This window comes from Ovis canadensis, chromosome 4 (assembly GCF_042477335.2).
Source record: "Ovis canadensis isolate MfBH-ARS-UI-01 breed Bighorn chromosome 4, ARS-UI_OviCan_v2, whole genome shotgun sequence".
NCBI lineage: Eukaryota > Metazoa > Chordata > Mammalia > Artiodactyla > Bovidae > Ovis > Ovis canadensis.
Window position 1 is genome coordinate 108,342,344 of NC_091248.1, and position 14,235 is coordinate 108,356,578.

Below are 14,235 nucleotides of genomic sequence, written 5' to 3' on the forward strand. Positions count from 1 at the left end.
CATCTCAATCTCTTCCCTACATACTGGATGGGTATTTCCATCTATGCTCCTGCAGAGAAAACCTTCCCACCGAACCCCCATATGCAGGGAAGATAATTACAAAGTATCTATGTATGTAGGGATAGGTAGGTAGTTTCAGTTGAAGCTGAAACTCCAATACTTTGGCCACCTGATGTGAAGAGCTGACTCATTTGAAAAGAACCTGATGCTGGGAAAGATTGAAGGCAGGAGAAGGGGATGACAGAGGATGAGATGGTTGGATGGCACCACTGACTCAATGGACATGAGTTTGGGTAGACTGCAGGAGTTGGTGATGGACAGGGAGGCCTGGCGTGCTGCAGTCCATGGGGTCGCAAAGAGTCAGACACAACTGAGCAACTGAACTGAACTGATGTACATAGGGAAGAGTGAGTTTGATGCCCTTAGTTTCTAAGTGAACATATATTTGCCTGGTATTGCTCATTGGTGAGTGGTACTGGCTCATGTCAGCCTGGAAAAGTCAGACCTTTTAGGTTGAACTATGTGACATTGCCATTTCTGTAGTAAAACCTTATGTATTCCTTTAAGGATACTAAGTTCAGGAGCATGGAATCAAACCATCCTGGAACTTGGAAAATAAAGATCAGTTATTCACTTCCCACTGAATGCGGGAATTGCCTTGGTGGTGTCACTGACAAATGGCTATCCGGCCTCTTTGGGAGCATTTTAGATCATAGGGTGACCCTTGCTTAATCTAATAGTTTTGCTCCCAATAAGTTCTTATACAACCTCTGAGATTTAAAGATTTTGCTTAGAAATAAAAATCCTCATTTTTGGTTGCCTGAGTTGGGGGGCATCCCACTGTCCTGGTTAACCTCATCTGGTTATATTCCAGACTAAGTGTCCTTTTAAAAATATATGCCTATGAATATAATATTCTAGGTATAGTCCAAAATAATCTATAATAGGTGTTGTTTCCATAAACTCAGTGCTTTTAGAATGAAACCTAAGATTATGTTTCCTTTTTTTTTGCAGCTGTGTCACACACACACACTGTTACCTTGTCTTGTTTCCACATGAGCAACTGTCAAACCCTTTTAAACAAACTATGGATGGGGCTGCCTATTGCCTTGAGCCTTGGACTGGAAGTTAGGACAGACCTAGTTTCTAGGCTTTGATCAATGTGTGATTTGTTGTGTGATCCGGGAAAACTCTTGACGCCTACAATGCTTGTAGCAGAGGCAATGGGAAAGTTAAATGAGGTGATACAGAAAAAGCTTCATACTCATCAGACAAAAAGCCAGGAATAACAGAATTACTCACAGCTTTCTAAATATGAGAAGATATGCAAGTGCATGTCAATAAGAACTTGGAACCCATTTTCAGCCTATGTTATAATTTAATTGACTATAGAAACTAACATTATTAAAGCCCCAAAGATGGATTGACTAGACTTCTTCCCTTCTCTGTTTATCTCTTCTCAGGTGAACTCATTCAGACTCATAGTTTTAAATACCACGTATTGGTGTTTGATTCCCAAATTTTATCTCTAGCGCAAATCTCTTCTCTGCACACTAGCCCCAGATACTCAAATGCCTGTTCAGTCCTTTCACTTGGATGTTTTACAGGTATCTCAACCCTCCCATGTCCTAAAAACTGAATTGCTGAGTTCCAGCCTTGCCCCTCTTCAGTCTGTTCTCAATGCTGCAGCCAGATTCATTTTTTTAAAAATAAGCCAGGTCGTATCAGTTCTTAGCTCAAAACTTTCCAATGGCTTTCCAGTCTCACTCTTAAGGGCTGAAATTCTTACAGTGGCCTACAAGGCCTTATACCATCGACCCTCATGTTATATTTCTAATCACATCTCTAATTTTCCAAATTTCCCTCCTCCCTCAGCTATTTTTTCACCCCAGTTGTGCTGTCCTTCTGTTATTTTGAAACTGTTACTTTGTTATGTTGGGCACTCTCCTGCCTTAAGTCCTTTGCACTTACTATTTTCTCTGCCTGGAATGCTCTAAAATACCCTCACTGTGTATCTTGCCTCCTTCAGTTCTTAATCAAAGATCATCTTTTCATTGAGGCCTATCCTGACTACTCTTTTAAAATTGTAGAGTCACCCCACCCAATACTCCCTGTCATCAAATTTTCCTTCTCTGTTTTTCTCCATAGCACTTATTATCATATAACATATAATTTATTGTGTCTTTCTTCCCTTACTTGAATATGAGATCCACGAGGGCAGAGATTTTTATCTCTTTTGTGTTGTTCTCTTCCCACCACTTAGAACTGTGTTTGATACATGAGAGGTGATCAACAAATAAACACTGGGGAAGGGTGTCCAGAGACATTCTTATTATACTACTTGACATCCCTGTAAAGGAAATAGACCTCTGGTAAACTCTATGTATGTGAAAAGTTAGAAGAAGGTTTATGACATTTCAAAAAAGGGTACCTTCCTATCCAAAGTGCTTATTTTGCTGAAGATACTTAGAGTCTTACTAAGGTTGTGGCCCACTCTCCTTTCCTAATGATCCTAATATTAAGTTTTTATTTAGGAATGCCTTCCAGCCTTTTCAACTGGGTTCCTCCTGTGAAGTGCAGAACATAGAAAAGGATGGTTCATAACTAGTTCCCTTCTAGAAGTATAGGAGAGAAGTTTATTCATATATTCAATGGATGCTTCAAGACAGTAGGGCTTAATTCTAGTGGAACCCATGTTGAAAAGGGCTATATTAGTCCTTGAAATTATTTTATTAAAAAACGACTTCTAAAAACTTTCTGTAAGTGCAAAACCCTTGTAAAAAAATGAATAGAAGCGACTTTTCTGGAAAGTCAAATGATTCTCGGTGATATATTTCTGAAAAAGCTGTCTTTGCAGTGAGTTAATTGGTTAAGGATAAGGAAAGAGGACTAAAGTCCCTTAGTTCACAGTAACTGGTTCTTCTAAAGCTTGAAATATTTTCAGATTTTTTCCAAATAACAGAGTTTTGTTGCTCTGTATTTTGGTTGCTAACCTGGCTTTTCAAATATTTCTAAAGTTATTCATCAGTGAAATCTGCAGCACGTTGACACACAGGTCATTACTATTATTCAGTTACCAAGTGACTAGACTGGGCCCAGGAGGAACTACCTGATTTAAAATAATCTAATAGGACCAATTTGACCAGGAGTCTCTTCTTCTCTTGGCAATAACCGACAATATCACAGCTGCTGGGAGGAAAGGCTTAATCAGTCTAAGCCACAGAACATATATATGCATGTTCCATGGGGTCAGTTGTGGATAAGTGATTCACCAAGTTATGTTTTGGTCCTGAGATATCATGAAACAAAACATCTCATGATAAAGTTATTTTGTACTTTGTATTACTTTTCCACCTAGAAACTGAACCCTTCTTTTGTGATTATCTCATTTATTCATAAGAGTCTTCTGATGGGAATTAGGAGAAAGGGAGAGCATGGGAGAGAGAGGATGTGTTATACCTCCTATTTTGCGGTTGGATAAATTGAAAATTGGTCACTTAGCCAATCAGAAGTGAAGTAAAAGCTTAGGTCTCAGATCTGTACTTCACTTAGGTTATTTTCTTATCAGTTGTTCATTTTTAATTAAATTATGACCCTGGGCTTCAGAGTGTGCTGACAATTACAAATGCTTTAGAAACTGTTTAAGCATATGTGTACATGTGTGTTGAATTTCTCTAAATTTTCCTAGGAAGGATTTTGAATGCTATCTCAACTATTTTCATGAATATGCTACTTTAAATATACTGGCAGAAATGAGTTATAAATTCAAAAAATAAATGTTATGCTAGTTCAGGAATAATCTTTCCACTGTGTTTGCAAAAATAACCCTCTCTAAGTCCAGGTCTGTTGGCCATTTTGCTTTCACATATTAGTACAGTCTAGACAACAAAGATCTGTGTGAAGGGCTCTTTGAAAACAAATCCATTTTGGCTCAAAGAAAAACAGTGGTTGAACTATAACTGGTTGACAACTGTTAAGAAAAGAAAATACCTTTTTTTTTTCTTTTAGAAAAGGGAAATGGTATAATAATTTTTTTCTTTGAGTTGGAAAAAGTTTGAGTACTTCTCTAAAAGGAGAATTTTGGAGGTTTTGTTGCTGTTTGGTTGACTTTTCCCACCTGGCTCATCCTTAAAAGCCGAAGAGGCATAGGAGAGGAGAGCTATTCTAGATAGAGTAGGACCTCACTCTCAACCTTTATCATCACTGCCAGCCAACCACCTGCTACTTGGGTAAATTGATAGATGACGGAGGTAGAAAAAAAGAAACTGCTAAATAGTATTGTATGTACGTCATTCCTTTCCCATTCAAAATCCTAAAGCTAAGTAAGAACCCTGAAAGATTTTATATTTGTTAGTGAGTAAAAGCATAAAGAAGCCACCTGCCAGTGCAGGAGACACAAGAGATGCGAGTTTGATCTCTGGCTCAGGAAGATCCCTGGAGTAGGAAATGGCAACCCACTCAGTATTCTTGCCTGGAAAATTCCATGGACAGAAGAGCCTGGCAGGCCTTTGCAGTCCATGGGATTGCAAAGAGTCAGACACAACTGATCATGCACGCACTGGAAAACTAGTGCTTTAAAAATATGTACAAAACCCAATAATAATATCAAGTATCATTGACTGCATGCTGAATTACTTTATGCCAAGTATTGCAGTAGGCACTTTACTTATGTTATTTTATTTAATCTTCTCAACAACATGACTCTGACAAATCATGTCTGCCTATTATATAGTCTTTTTCAGAGCACATATTGCAACCATGTGGAAAGAAGAACTCTAAATAATTAATTCTGTAATGAGTTATTTCATGTCTGACTCACCTACTAGACTGCAAACCCTGTGAAGGCAAAGACAATCCATATCCATCTTGTATCTCCAGCGCTTAGACTGTGGAGACACAGTAGATGCACAATAAAAATTGATTGAGTGCAAGACTGAATACATGAATGAATTAGCCACCACATTCTGTTATCACCTCTGCTTTGTATACCCAGAACCAGAGCAAAGCTTCTCTGACTCCAGAACAAATAAAGAGCATAAAAATCATCATGGCTCTGGAAAAGGATTTGACATTTCAGGATATTGTGAATGTGAACAGTTTCTTTCAAAAGCAACTTTCCTATACACTTAGATCAGGATTAGGATGGCTGTATTTATCTTTCTTCTCTCAGGGGGCAGAAGCCTGGTTCCCTTAAGCTTCTAACTCATAAGCCATTTCTGAGTATTGATTGGTGAAACAGATGACTGCCCAGGAAACTGTTTCTGGGCTCTGTTGCCAAAGGTACTTTGAGCTCTTACTCCCTAGGAGGGAGAACCATAGACTTTTTGTACAGATTAGCTCCTTTTAAGAACAAAAATCCCTTTAGGGATTTACTGATTCTCTCACCTCCCCTGGTGCCCATGTTCATTCTTGCTGCTTTGTGTTAGGACTTTGCTCTAGGGCAGTTTTCCAGCTCCAAGAGAGACACTTGGGTCCCTGCTGCCCAGACATTATGTAGCACCATGCTTGATTAACTGGGCAAGGTCAGACTTGCCTTTTCCAGCCCTCCCAGAGATAGACCCTTTGCTTAGAAATCCCAGAAATGCCGTAATTCTCTGGATATAAGCAGATCAGGCAACCCTAGGAGCTCTGAACTTTTGCCACTTTCTCCCCATAAAAGTGAAAGAAGTACTTCTTATCTCATCGAGAAATGTGTAATGCTTTATATTATATAGACAGTGCTTTATGTACCCCCACCCCAAAACCTTGAGGACTACTTAGAAAGAAACAATCCTCAGGAACTTAAATGTAAATCAAAGAAAGAAATTACTTCAAATCATCCAGCCAGTGATCAGTAACTACAGAATTCTGTGAAGACTAAAAAGACCTCAAACGTGGGAAGAGGAACAGCTGCCTGTTAGCCACAGTCAGAAGTCTTAGACCTTCCACCCTCTAGTGTATATTGCTAAATGGCTTAGTCACTAGAGCATTTAATTATACTGAAGGAGGATTTATCTGCTTCTTTGGGAATCTCAAATGCCTAATGCTGGACCTACTAAGGCCAGCAAGAAGGGAGAACACACTGAATACTTCATTGTCAATGTCTAATTGGGTCTACAGGCATAGTTCAGCCTCATCAGAGCCAGTCTTGAAAAAGAAGGCTCTGTTTTGTCAGACAAGCACTTTTGATGTGGTTCTTAATTATTTTCTCATGGGTTCCTTGTTTTCTAGGTCTTATCTGTTCAGCTACTGTACTAAAACACAAATTACATCAGTGTTTAGGCAGCAAACAGAGAAGGGTAGCTAGGATCCCATAAACCCATAGGTTAATCACCATCATCTTGAATTAAGACTTTGAACCTGTTGCTACCGTGGAATAGCCTCTTTCTTCATTTTCAAGAACCTGTGCATGTTCTGAAGATAGCCCTAGAATTTAAGTTAATGCTACCCAGGAGGAATATCTTTGGCAACCTCTCTCAGCTTCCTTTTCTGACCTGTGGATAGCACTTTCTACAGGTGATGACTGTGGATAGGTGATGACTGAGACAGTTCCTCAGTGCCACTTAACTGCTTCCTAAACACATACATTTACAAGGTGCTGATTGCTAAAGAGCCTCAGTTCACTCCATGGTTTGGGGTTAGGGAGGAAGCCATTTTTTCCCCTGAAGGTATTTTATTCTGTCTTTCCAGCGGCTTCATATACAGATAGCTCTGATGATGAGACCTCTCCTAGAGACAAACAGCAAAAGAACTCTAAGGGGAACAGTGACTTCTGTGTCAAGAACATCAAACAGGCAGAGTTTGGACGAAGAGAAATTGAAATTGCTGAGCAAGGTAATGAAAGCAACCACCTTTTTCTTCTTGAGTTGCCTGTGTCTTTTTGTCTATGTTAATTCCCTTTTACATCCTGGGGTCTAGTAGTTTGTGAAATGTCAGTGTGATTTTGAAGGAAACTTATAACAAAAGAGATACGAGTCCAGAAAACACTGTAGAGAGGGAGTAAACTATAGTGGGTCTAGAAGGAACCCCCGTACAAAGAAGAGGGGAGAGAGACTAGATGAGGGGACTGACACATGATCAAACACTGAAGTATTTACCTCTGAAAATCCCAGAGGATTTATAACAGAAAAATCAGCATCTTGATCCTTTGAAAAACCTAAAACTAGTATGACAGAGAACCTGATCGGGAAGGGTCTTATCTTAAGAGAGTACCTGTTTTTCTGTTTATTCTTTGACTCTCATCCCCCCTCTCTAATATTGCTCTGTATGTATTGGGTCTTTTCAGAAATGCCAGCACTGATGGCTTTGCGGAAGAGAGCTCAAGGAGAGAAACCTTTGGCCGGTGCCAAGATTGTGGGTTGCACACACATCACTGCTCAGACTGCTGTGAGTCCTTTTCCTTTCTCCACCTAACAATAGTTAATAATAGCCACCGGCTATTGAGGGCTTGCACCATGCCAAGCATTAGGTTAAAAGCTTAATGAGTGTTAGTTCATTAACCCTCATAATGGCCTTCTAAAAGCACATATTCCTGTTTCCATTTTATAAATGAAGAAGCTGAGGCTCAGGGAGTTGAAGTAATTTGTCCAATGTTATACAGCTAGTAAACCACAGAATCAAGATTTAAACTTTAACATATCTGATTCCCAAACTTATTCTTTCTCCACTGTTCTCTACTGCTTGTCCCTGCCTTCCCTTCCAGTGTCATTTCTAGCCAGCATCTCTGTGTAGGCTCCTTTCAGCTGCAAATAAGAGAAAACCTGATTCAACCTGGATTATGCATAAAAGAATGCATGACATTACATAGCTAGAAGTCCAGTGGCAAGGTGGGCTTCAGGGGAAGGCTCTCAGGGCTCCAGTTTCACCTGTCTGTGATTCTTCTGGAGCTGCCTTCTCTCTGTGCTCACTTTATCCTCAGGCTGATAGCAAGATGGTGACAGCTCTTCAAGCCATCCCAGATGGACATGAAGAGGAAGAAGGACCATTTCTTCCTCTCTCCCAAGAGCAAGGAAACTTCTCCCAGAGGTCCTCCAGAACACTCTGTCATGTCATTGAGCAGAACTGGGTCACATGCTCATGCCTCACCAGTCCTGGCAGGGAACTGTGGTTACCATGATGGGTTTAGATCCATAATTTTTACCTTTATCAGATTAAATGAACCCCTTTTCATTAAAAAATAGCTTGCAGTGCCCCCATATTTCTCGAAATGAAATTCACACATAACATAGGTAAGTACGTGTAATATTAAAAAATAAATGTAAAACCTTACTGAAATATGAAAGAAGAATAAAAGGAAAGTAACTTATAATAAGATAACATATTTTAGTATGTAAGTGCTTGGGTACAAGTATAGTCAGATATTTGTACTTATAGCATTGTTTGAATGAGTGATATAAATGTATATAATAGAAATGTGTTACTGGTTCCAGACTATCAGAGCCATATTTCCAGATTATATAATTTTATGAAATTATAAACAACTTTTTGTAAAATTTCTGAATAACAACAACAATAAAAAGTATGTGTTTTCTCTTGATTTATATATTTGTTGCATTCTTGGGAAAACTCTTGCATTCTTATATTAAAACTACAGCCATACTTTTGTTAATATGTGAAGTGGAATAAAGTTCTAAACTCAGATCATTATAAATAGGTTTCTCACTCGTGTGAACTTTTCATTGGCACATTTGGAAGTTGTACCAGATATGGCATGGATTTTTTTTTTTTTTTGCTCTAGGAGACTGTCCTATACTTTCTTTTCTTTTTTAAAAAATATTTATTTATTTATTTGATTGCAAGGGGTCTTAGTTATGGCACGTGGGATCTTTAGTTGTAGCATGTGGAATCTAGTTCCTTGACCAGGGATCGAACCCTGGCCACCTGCATCAAGAGCATGGAGTCTTAGACACTGGACCACCAGGGAAGTCCCTGTTCTACACTTTCAGAATGTCAAGATCCTTGGCCATACCCACTAAATGCCAGTAACACTCCTCTACCAATTATTGTGGCAACTAAAAATGCCCCCACAGTCTACCAAAGTTGCTTTGTTGAGAACCACTGATGGAGTCATCATCAAAGCTGTAATAATACATATTAAGTTGCCTACCCTATGAGACCACTACAGGAAATTAGTGTATTGAGAAGTTGTCTGGAATCTTTTATAGGATTTATAAGATCCAGATCACTTGTATGGCTAGATTAACTTCCGAAAGATTGTCTCCTAAGTGCAACACTTACATATTCACATTGCTTATTAAGAACAGCAGAGATTCCTCAAGACATAGACAGCTGCTGTTAGCATCTTCCCCATGAGACTTTTCTGGGTTACATGTTCTCTGAGGAAGAGTACCTTGGCGACCCAAAATTAGTATAATAAATTGAAAAGCTACTCTTTTTGGAACTGTAGACTGATAAATGAAGGCAGAAACCATCTTGGAACCTTTTTTGGGCTTCCCCGGTCAGGGACATGAGACTTCAGTGTAGTAACTTAAAATAGTAAGTGCTTCTGTCCTATCTCATGTTGCTAAATTACAACCAGTTTCTTTTTTATCCCCTGGCTCACTGAATATTACCACTCCTCAAGGTTTTTTTTGTTTTTTTTTCCTGAATGTAGTAGTGAAAATTAGTTTACCAATTTTATTATTTTCTTGTTCCCTCACCACATTTTTCTTTATCCTTTAAAAAACAATTACAAAGGAATTTTGCTTTATTTTATTTCTAATCTCTTTATTTTTTCTGATTACTAAGGTAGTTCATGTTCATTTTACAATGCTCAAGCATTGTGTGTGTGTTAAGTCGCTTCAGTCATATCCAAATCTTCGTGACCCTATGGACTGTTGCCCACCAGGCTCCTCATCCATGGGGATTCTCCAGGCGAGAATACTGGAGTGGGTTGCCATGCCTTTCTCCAGGGGATCTTCCCCACCCTGCATTACAGGTGGATTCTTTACCACTGAGCCACTGGGGAAGCCCATTCAAGCATTACCAAATCTATAATGTAGAAAGACAGTCTCCTATAATCCTATGCTCCAGAAATAACTATCATAGTTAACAGTTTCCTGTCCATGTTTCATTAAGACTTGGATCTCCTTATATTTTTTAGGTGTGTTTCCATAGTTCTTTTCCAATCAGATTTCTTAGCTACTCTTTCTAAACAGTAATGATTTAAAATCAAGTTACACCAGCTTCTAACCTCTGTCCCCCTCTCACTTCCACCTGCTTGCACTTCTGCTTGAGCCCTGATAGCCAGCAAGCAGTCTTGACTCATAGTTCTTTAAATAGTTCTTGTATTCTTGGTCCCAATCACTTTTCTAGTTAATTTATATTGCTTTGTAGGTATGTTTCAGTATGATTCTTTTGTTTAACACACTCAGAAATCCTAGTTATAGGAATTCAGAAATTCTTTAAGGTGAAAAGCAAAACAGGAGAGAAAAAAATGGGATCAGATATTGAAAGGTAAGGAAATTAAGACATTAGAGTAGTTCTGCTGTTAACTTACTATATGACCTTAGATAAATTATGTGAGGATGTTCGCCTACATTAGTGGAGCTGTTTGCAAGTGTTCTTTTTGAAGTAGAGCATGTTTCTAATTAGAGTTTTAATTTAGTATATAAACATCAGAAAATACAAATTTTTAAAAATGAAAATTATCAATACCCAAAGTTAACTACCATCAGGAAATTTTAAAACTTTTTCACCAAAGCTTTGTCCTTGTTGAAACAACTCTTAATCAAAGCAGTGGTGTGGTACACTCCCTTCTTAAAAAGAAGCCTGTCTGCCTGTCTCCATCTTACAGATTGAAGTGAAGGTAAGTCAGGACTAAATCAGTGGATTAAACTTATTATAATAATTGTTTTAATTGGAAATAAACATACTTATAGAAAAGTTGCAAATACTGTACCAGATAACTTTTAATTTTCTGAACCATTTGAGAGTAAGTTGCCAACCTGATGGTGCTTCCACAAAGACTTTAGTGTGTATTTTCTATAAACAAGGACATTCTCCTATACAACAAATACAACCATTCAAAATTAGGAAATTAACACTGATTCATAATTGCTGTCTAATCCTCAGGTCCCATTTGAGCTTCACTAATTGTCCAAATACTTTTTATAACCCAAGGATCCGGTCCCTAGTTATGTATTTCGTTTAATTGTCATCTCTCTTTAGTCTTCTTCAGTGCTAGACAGTTGATTTGTTTGACTTTCATGACCTTAACACTTTGAAGATTATAGACAAGTTATTCTGCAGTATGTCCTTAATTCAGACTGTTATGATGCTTCCTCATTATTAGATTCAGGTTATGTACCTTTGGTAGGAAATGATGCTGCCTTTTTTTTTTTCCATTTAATCCTATCAGTTGGCACTTGATCTCATTTTGTACCATAGCTGATGTTCATTTGATCCCTTAATGGAGGTGGTGTCTGTCAGACTTTTCTATTGTAAATGTTATTTTTCCCACTTTGTAATTAATAAGTATTTTGTGAGGTAGATATAAGAAACTGTGTGAATATCCCATTCTTCATCAAACTTTCCATTTATTCATTCGGTTTTGTTTTTTTTTTTTTTGTATGGAGTCATTGTTTGTTGTTTCACTTAATGGATTATAATCCATTACTATCATTATTTATTATGATAAAAATTATTGAAATTTTGGCCAGAAGGAACCCCTTAAATCTTGCTTCTGTGCCTTGCCTTTTGACATTTCCCTTTCATTCTTTGAGTACTTCCTTGCTTCTGGTACAAGAGGCTCTAAGCTCATCTTGTACTTTCCCTGTCCTATCCCTGGAATAAGCCTCTTCTCCATGGAGCGCTGGTTCCTTTTCCTTTAGTGGATCTGTACACTAGTGTACTCTTTGCTACTGGAGTGTTAATAGTATTGTTCCTGGATCCTCTTTCATTAATTTTCAAAAATAATTGCCCATTCAGTTCAGTTCAGTTCAGTCGCTCAATCATGTCCAGCTCTTTGCAACCCCATGAATCATAGCACACCAGGCCTCCCTGTCCATCACCAACTCCTGGAGTCCACCCAAACCCATGTACATCGAGTTGGTGATGCCATCCAGCCATCTCATCCTCTGTCATCCCCTTCTCCTCCTGTCCCCAATCCCTCCCAGCATCAGGGTCTTTTCCAGTGAGTCAACTCTTCACATGAGGTGGCCAAACTATTGGAGTTTCAGCCTCAGCATCAGTCCTTCCACTGAACACCCAGGACTCATCTCCTTTAGGATGGACTGGTTGGATCTCCTTGCAGTCCAAGGGACTCGCAAGAGTCTTCTCCAGAACCACAGTTCAAAAGCATCAATTGTTCAAAAGCATCCCTTCTTCGGCGCTCAGCTTTCTTCACAGTCCAACTCTCACATCGATGCATGACCACTGGAAAAACCATAGCCTTGACTAGATGGACCTTTGTTGGCAAAGTAATATCTCTGCTTTTTAATATGCTCTCTAGGTTGGTCATAATTTTCCTTCCAAAGAGTAAGCGTCTTTTAATTTCATGGCTGCAATCACAATCTGCACTGATTTTGGAGCCCCCCAAACTAAAGTCTGACACTCTTTCCACTGTTTCCCCATCTATTTCCCATGAAGTGATGGGACCAGATGCCATGATCTTCGTTTTCTGAATGTTGAGCTTTAAGCCAACTTTTTTACTCTCGTCTTTCCCTTTCATCAAGAGGCCCTTTAGTTCTTCTTCACTTTCTGCCATAAGGGTGGTGTCATGTGCATATCTGAGGTTATTGATATTTCTCCCGGCAATCTTGATTCCAGCTTGTGCTTCTCCCAGCCCAGCGTTTCTCATGATGTAATGTACTCTGAATATAAGTTAAATAAGCAGGATGGCAATATACAGCCTTGACGTCCTCTTTTTCCTATTTGGAACCAGTCTGTTGTCTCATGTCCAGTTCTAACTGGTGCTTCCTGACCTGCATATAGGTTTCTCAAGAGGCAGGTCAGATGGTCTGGTATTCCCATCTCTTTCAGAATTCTCCACAGTTTATTGTGATCCACACAGTCAAAGGCTTTGGCATAGTCAATAAAGCAGAAATAAATGTTTTCTGGAACTCTCTTGCTTTTTTAGTGATCCAATGGATTTTGGCAGTTTGATTCCTAACTCTTCGTATGTATCTTTTGCCCTGTTCTCTCCTCCTTCCAGAACTCCAGTTACATGTAAATTAGACCATTGATGGTATCCCATAGATCTTAGATACTCTCTTCTGATTTTTCTCCGACTCTTTTTTTCTTTCTCTATTTCAGTTTGGCGATTTCTATCGATCTATCTTCAAGCTCACTGATTCTATCCTTAGATATACCCAGTCTGATGATAAGTCTAATGAAAGAATTCTTAAATCTGATACCTTAAAAAAATTCTAACATTTCTATTTGACTTGTTTTTTATAGTTTCCATCTCTTTGCTGAAATTCTCTGTTCATGTATGTCCATCTGTTTCACTCGACTGCTTCAATATAAATATAATAATCATATTTAAAGTTCCTGTCTGATTAAACATTAGCTTATCTCAGTCTGGTTCTGTTGAATATTTTCTTTCCTGACTGTGGGTTGGGTTTTTTTACTTTTTTGGTGTGTCTTGAACTTTTATATTGAATGATAGTATGTTAGTTTCCATTATTGTCATGATCTGGTCTGGATTTCAATTCTGTTCTGTACCGAAGGCTACAAATTCCTCCAAGCCAGAGGGCTCTTGGTATTTCTGCTCCACCCTCAGGCTGTCAACTACTTCTGCACATGCTTGCCACAGGGGGGCTCTCTCTTCAAGTGCATATCCCCCCTGCAGCAGAAGGCTGCTGCTCCTTGTTTTCTGGAGCTAGGTTCATAGTGAGAGCAATTGGAATTCTTAAATTTTTCTGGTCCAATCTCAGTCTTAGGCTGGTCTCTGTGAAGATAGGACTTTTTCAGTGTTCCCGCCACTCCTGTCTGTAACAGCCAAATTTTCCCTTGTATCTGTGGTAGATCTATAATCAAATACCACTGTCCTTCAAAGTCAGATTCCCTGGAGATTACCAGTCCCTTTGCCGAATCCCCACACTGGGAAATCTGGTGTGGCACCTAAAACCTTTATAACAGTGTGAGAACTTCTTGGTACTATTGTTCTCCAGTTTGTGGGTCACCCACCTGGTGGTTATGGGATTTTATTATTTTTTAATATAAATTTATTTATTTTAATTGGAGGCTAATTACTTTACAGTATTGTATTGGTTTTGCCATACATCAACATGAATCTGCCACGGGTGTACACGT

The 14,235-nt window shown here is 38.7% G+C and overlaps 1 protein-coding gene across 17 annotated transcripts in view; it reads left to right on the forward strand.

Moving 5' to 3' along the window:
- AHCYL2 (adenosylhomocysteinase like 2) overlaps positions 1-14,235 on the forward strand; it is a 188,489-nt gene that overhangs the window by 141,793 nt on the left and 32,461 nt on the right. For all 17 annotated transcript variants that reach the window (XM_069588355.1, XM_069588354.1, XM_069588353.1 and 14 more), the window contains 2 exons: positions 6,670-6,813; positions 7,265-7,365. In XM_069588355.1, coding sequence (XP_069444456.1) covers positions 6,670-6,813; positions 7,265-7,365 — 245 coding nt within the window. The remainder of the gene's footprint in view (positions 1-6,669; positions 6,814-7,264; positions 7,366-14,235) is intronic.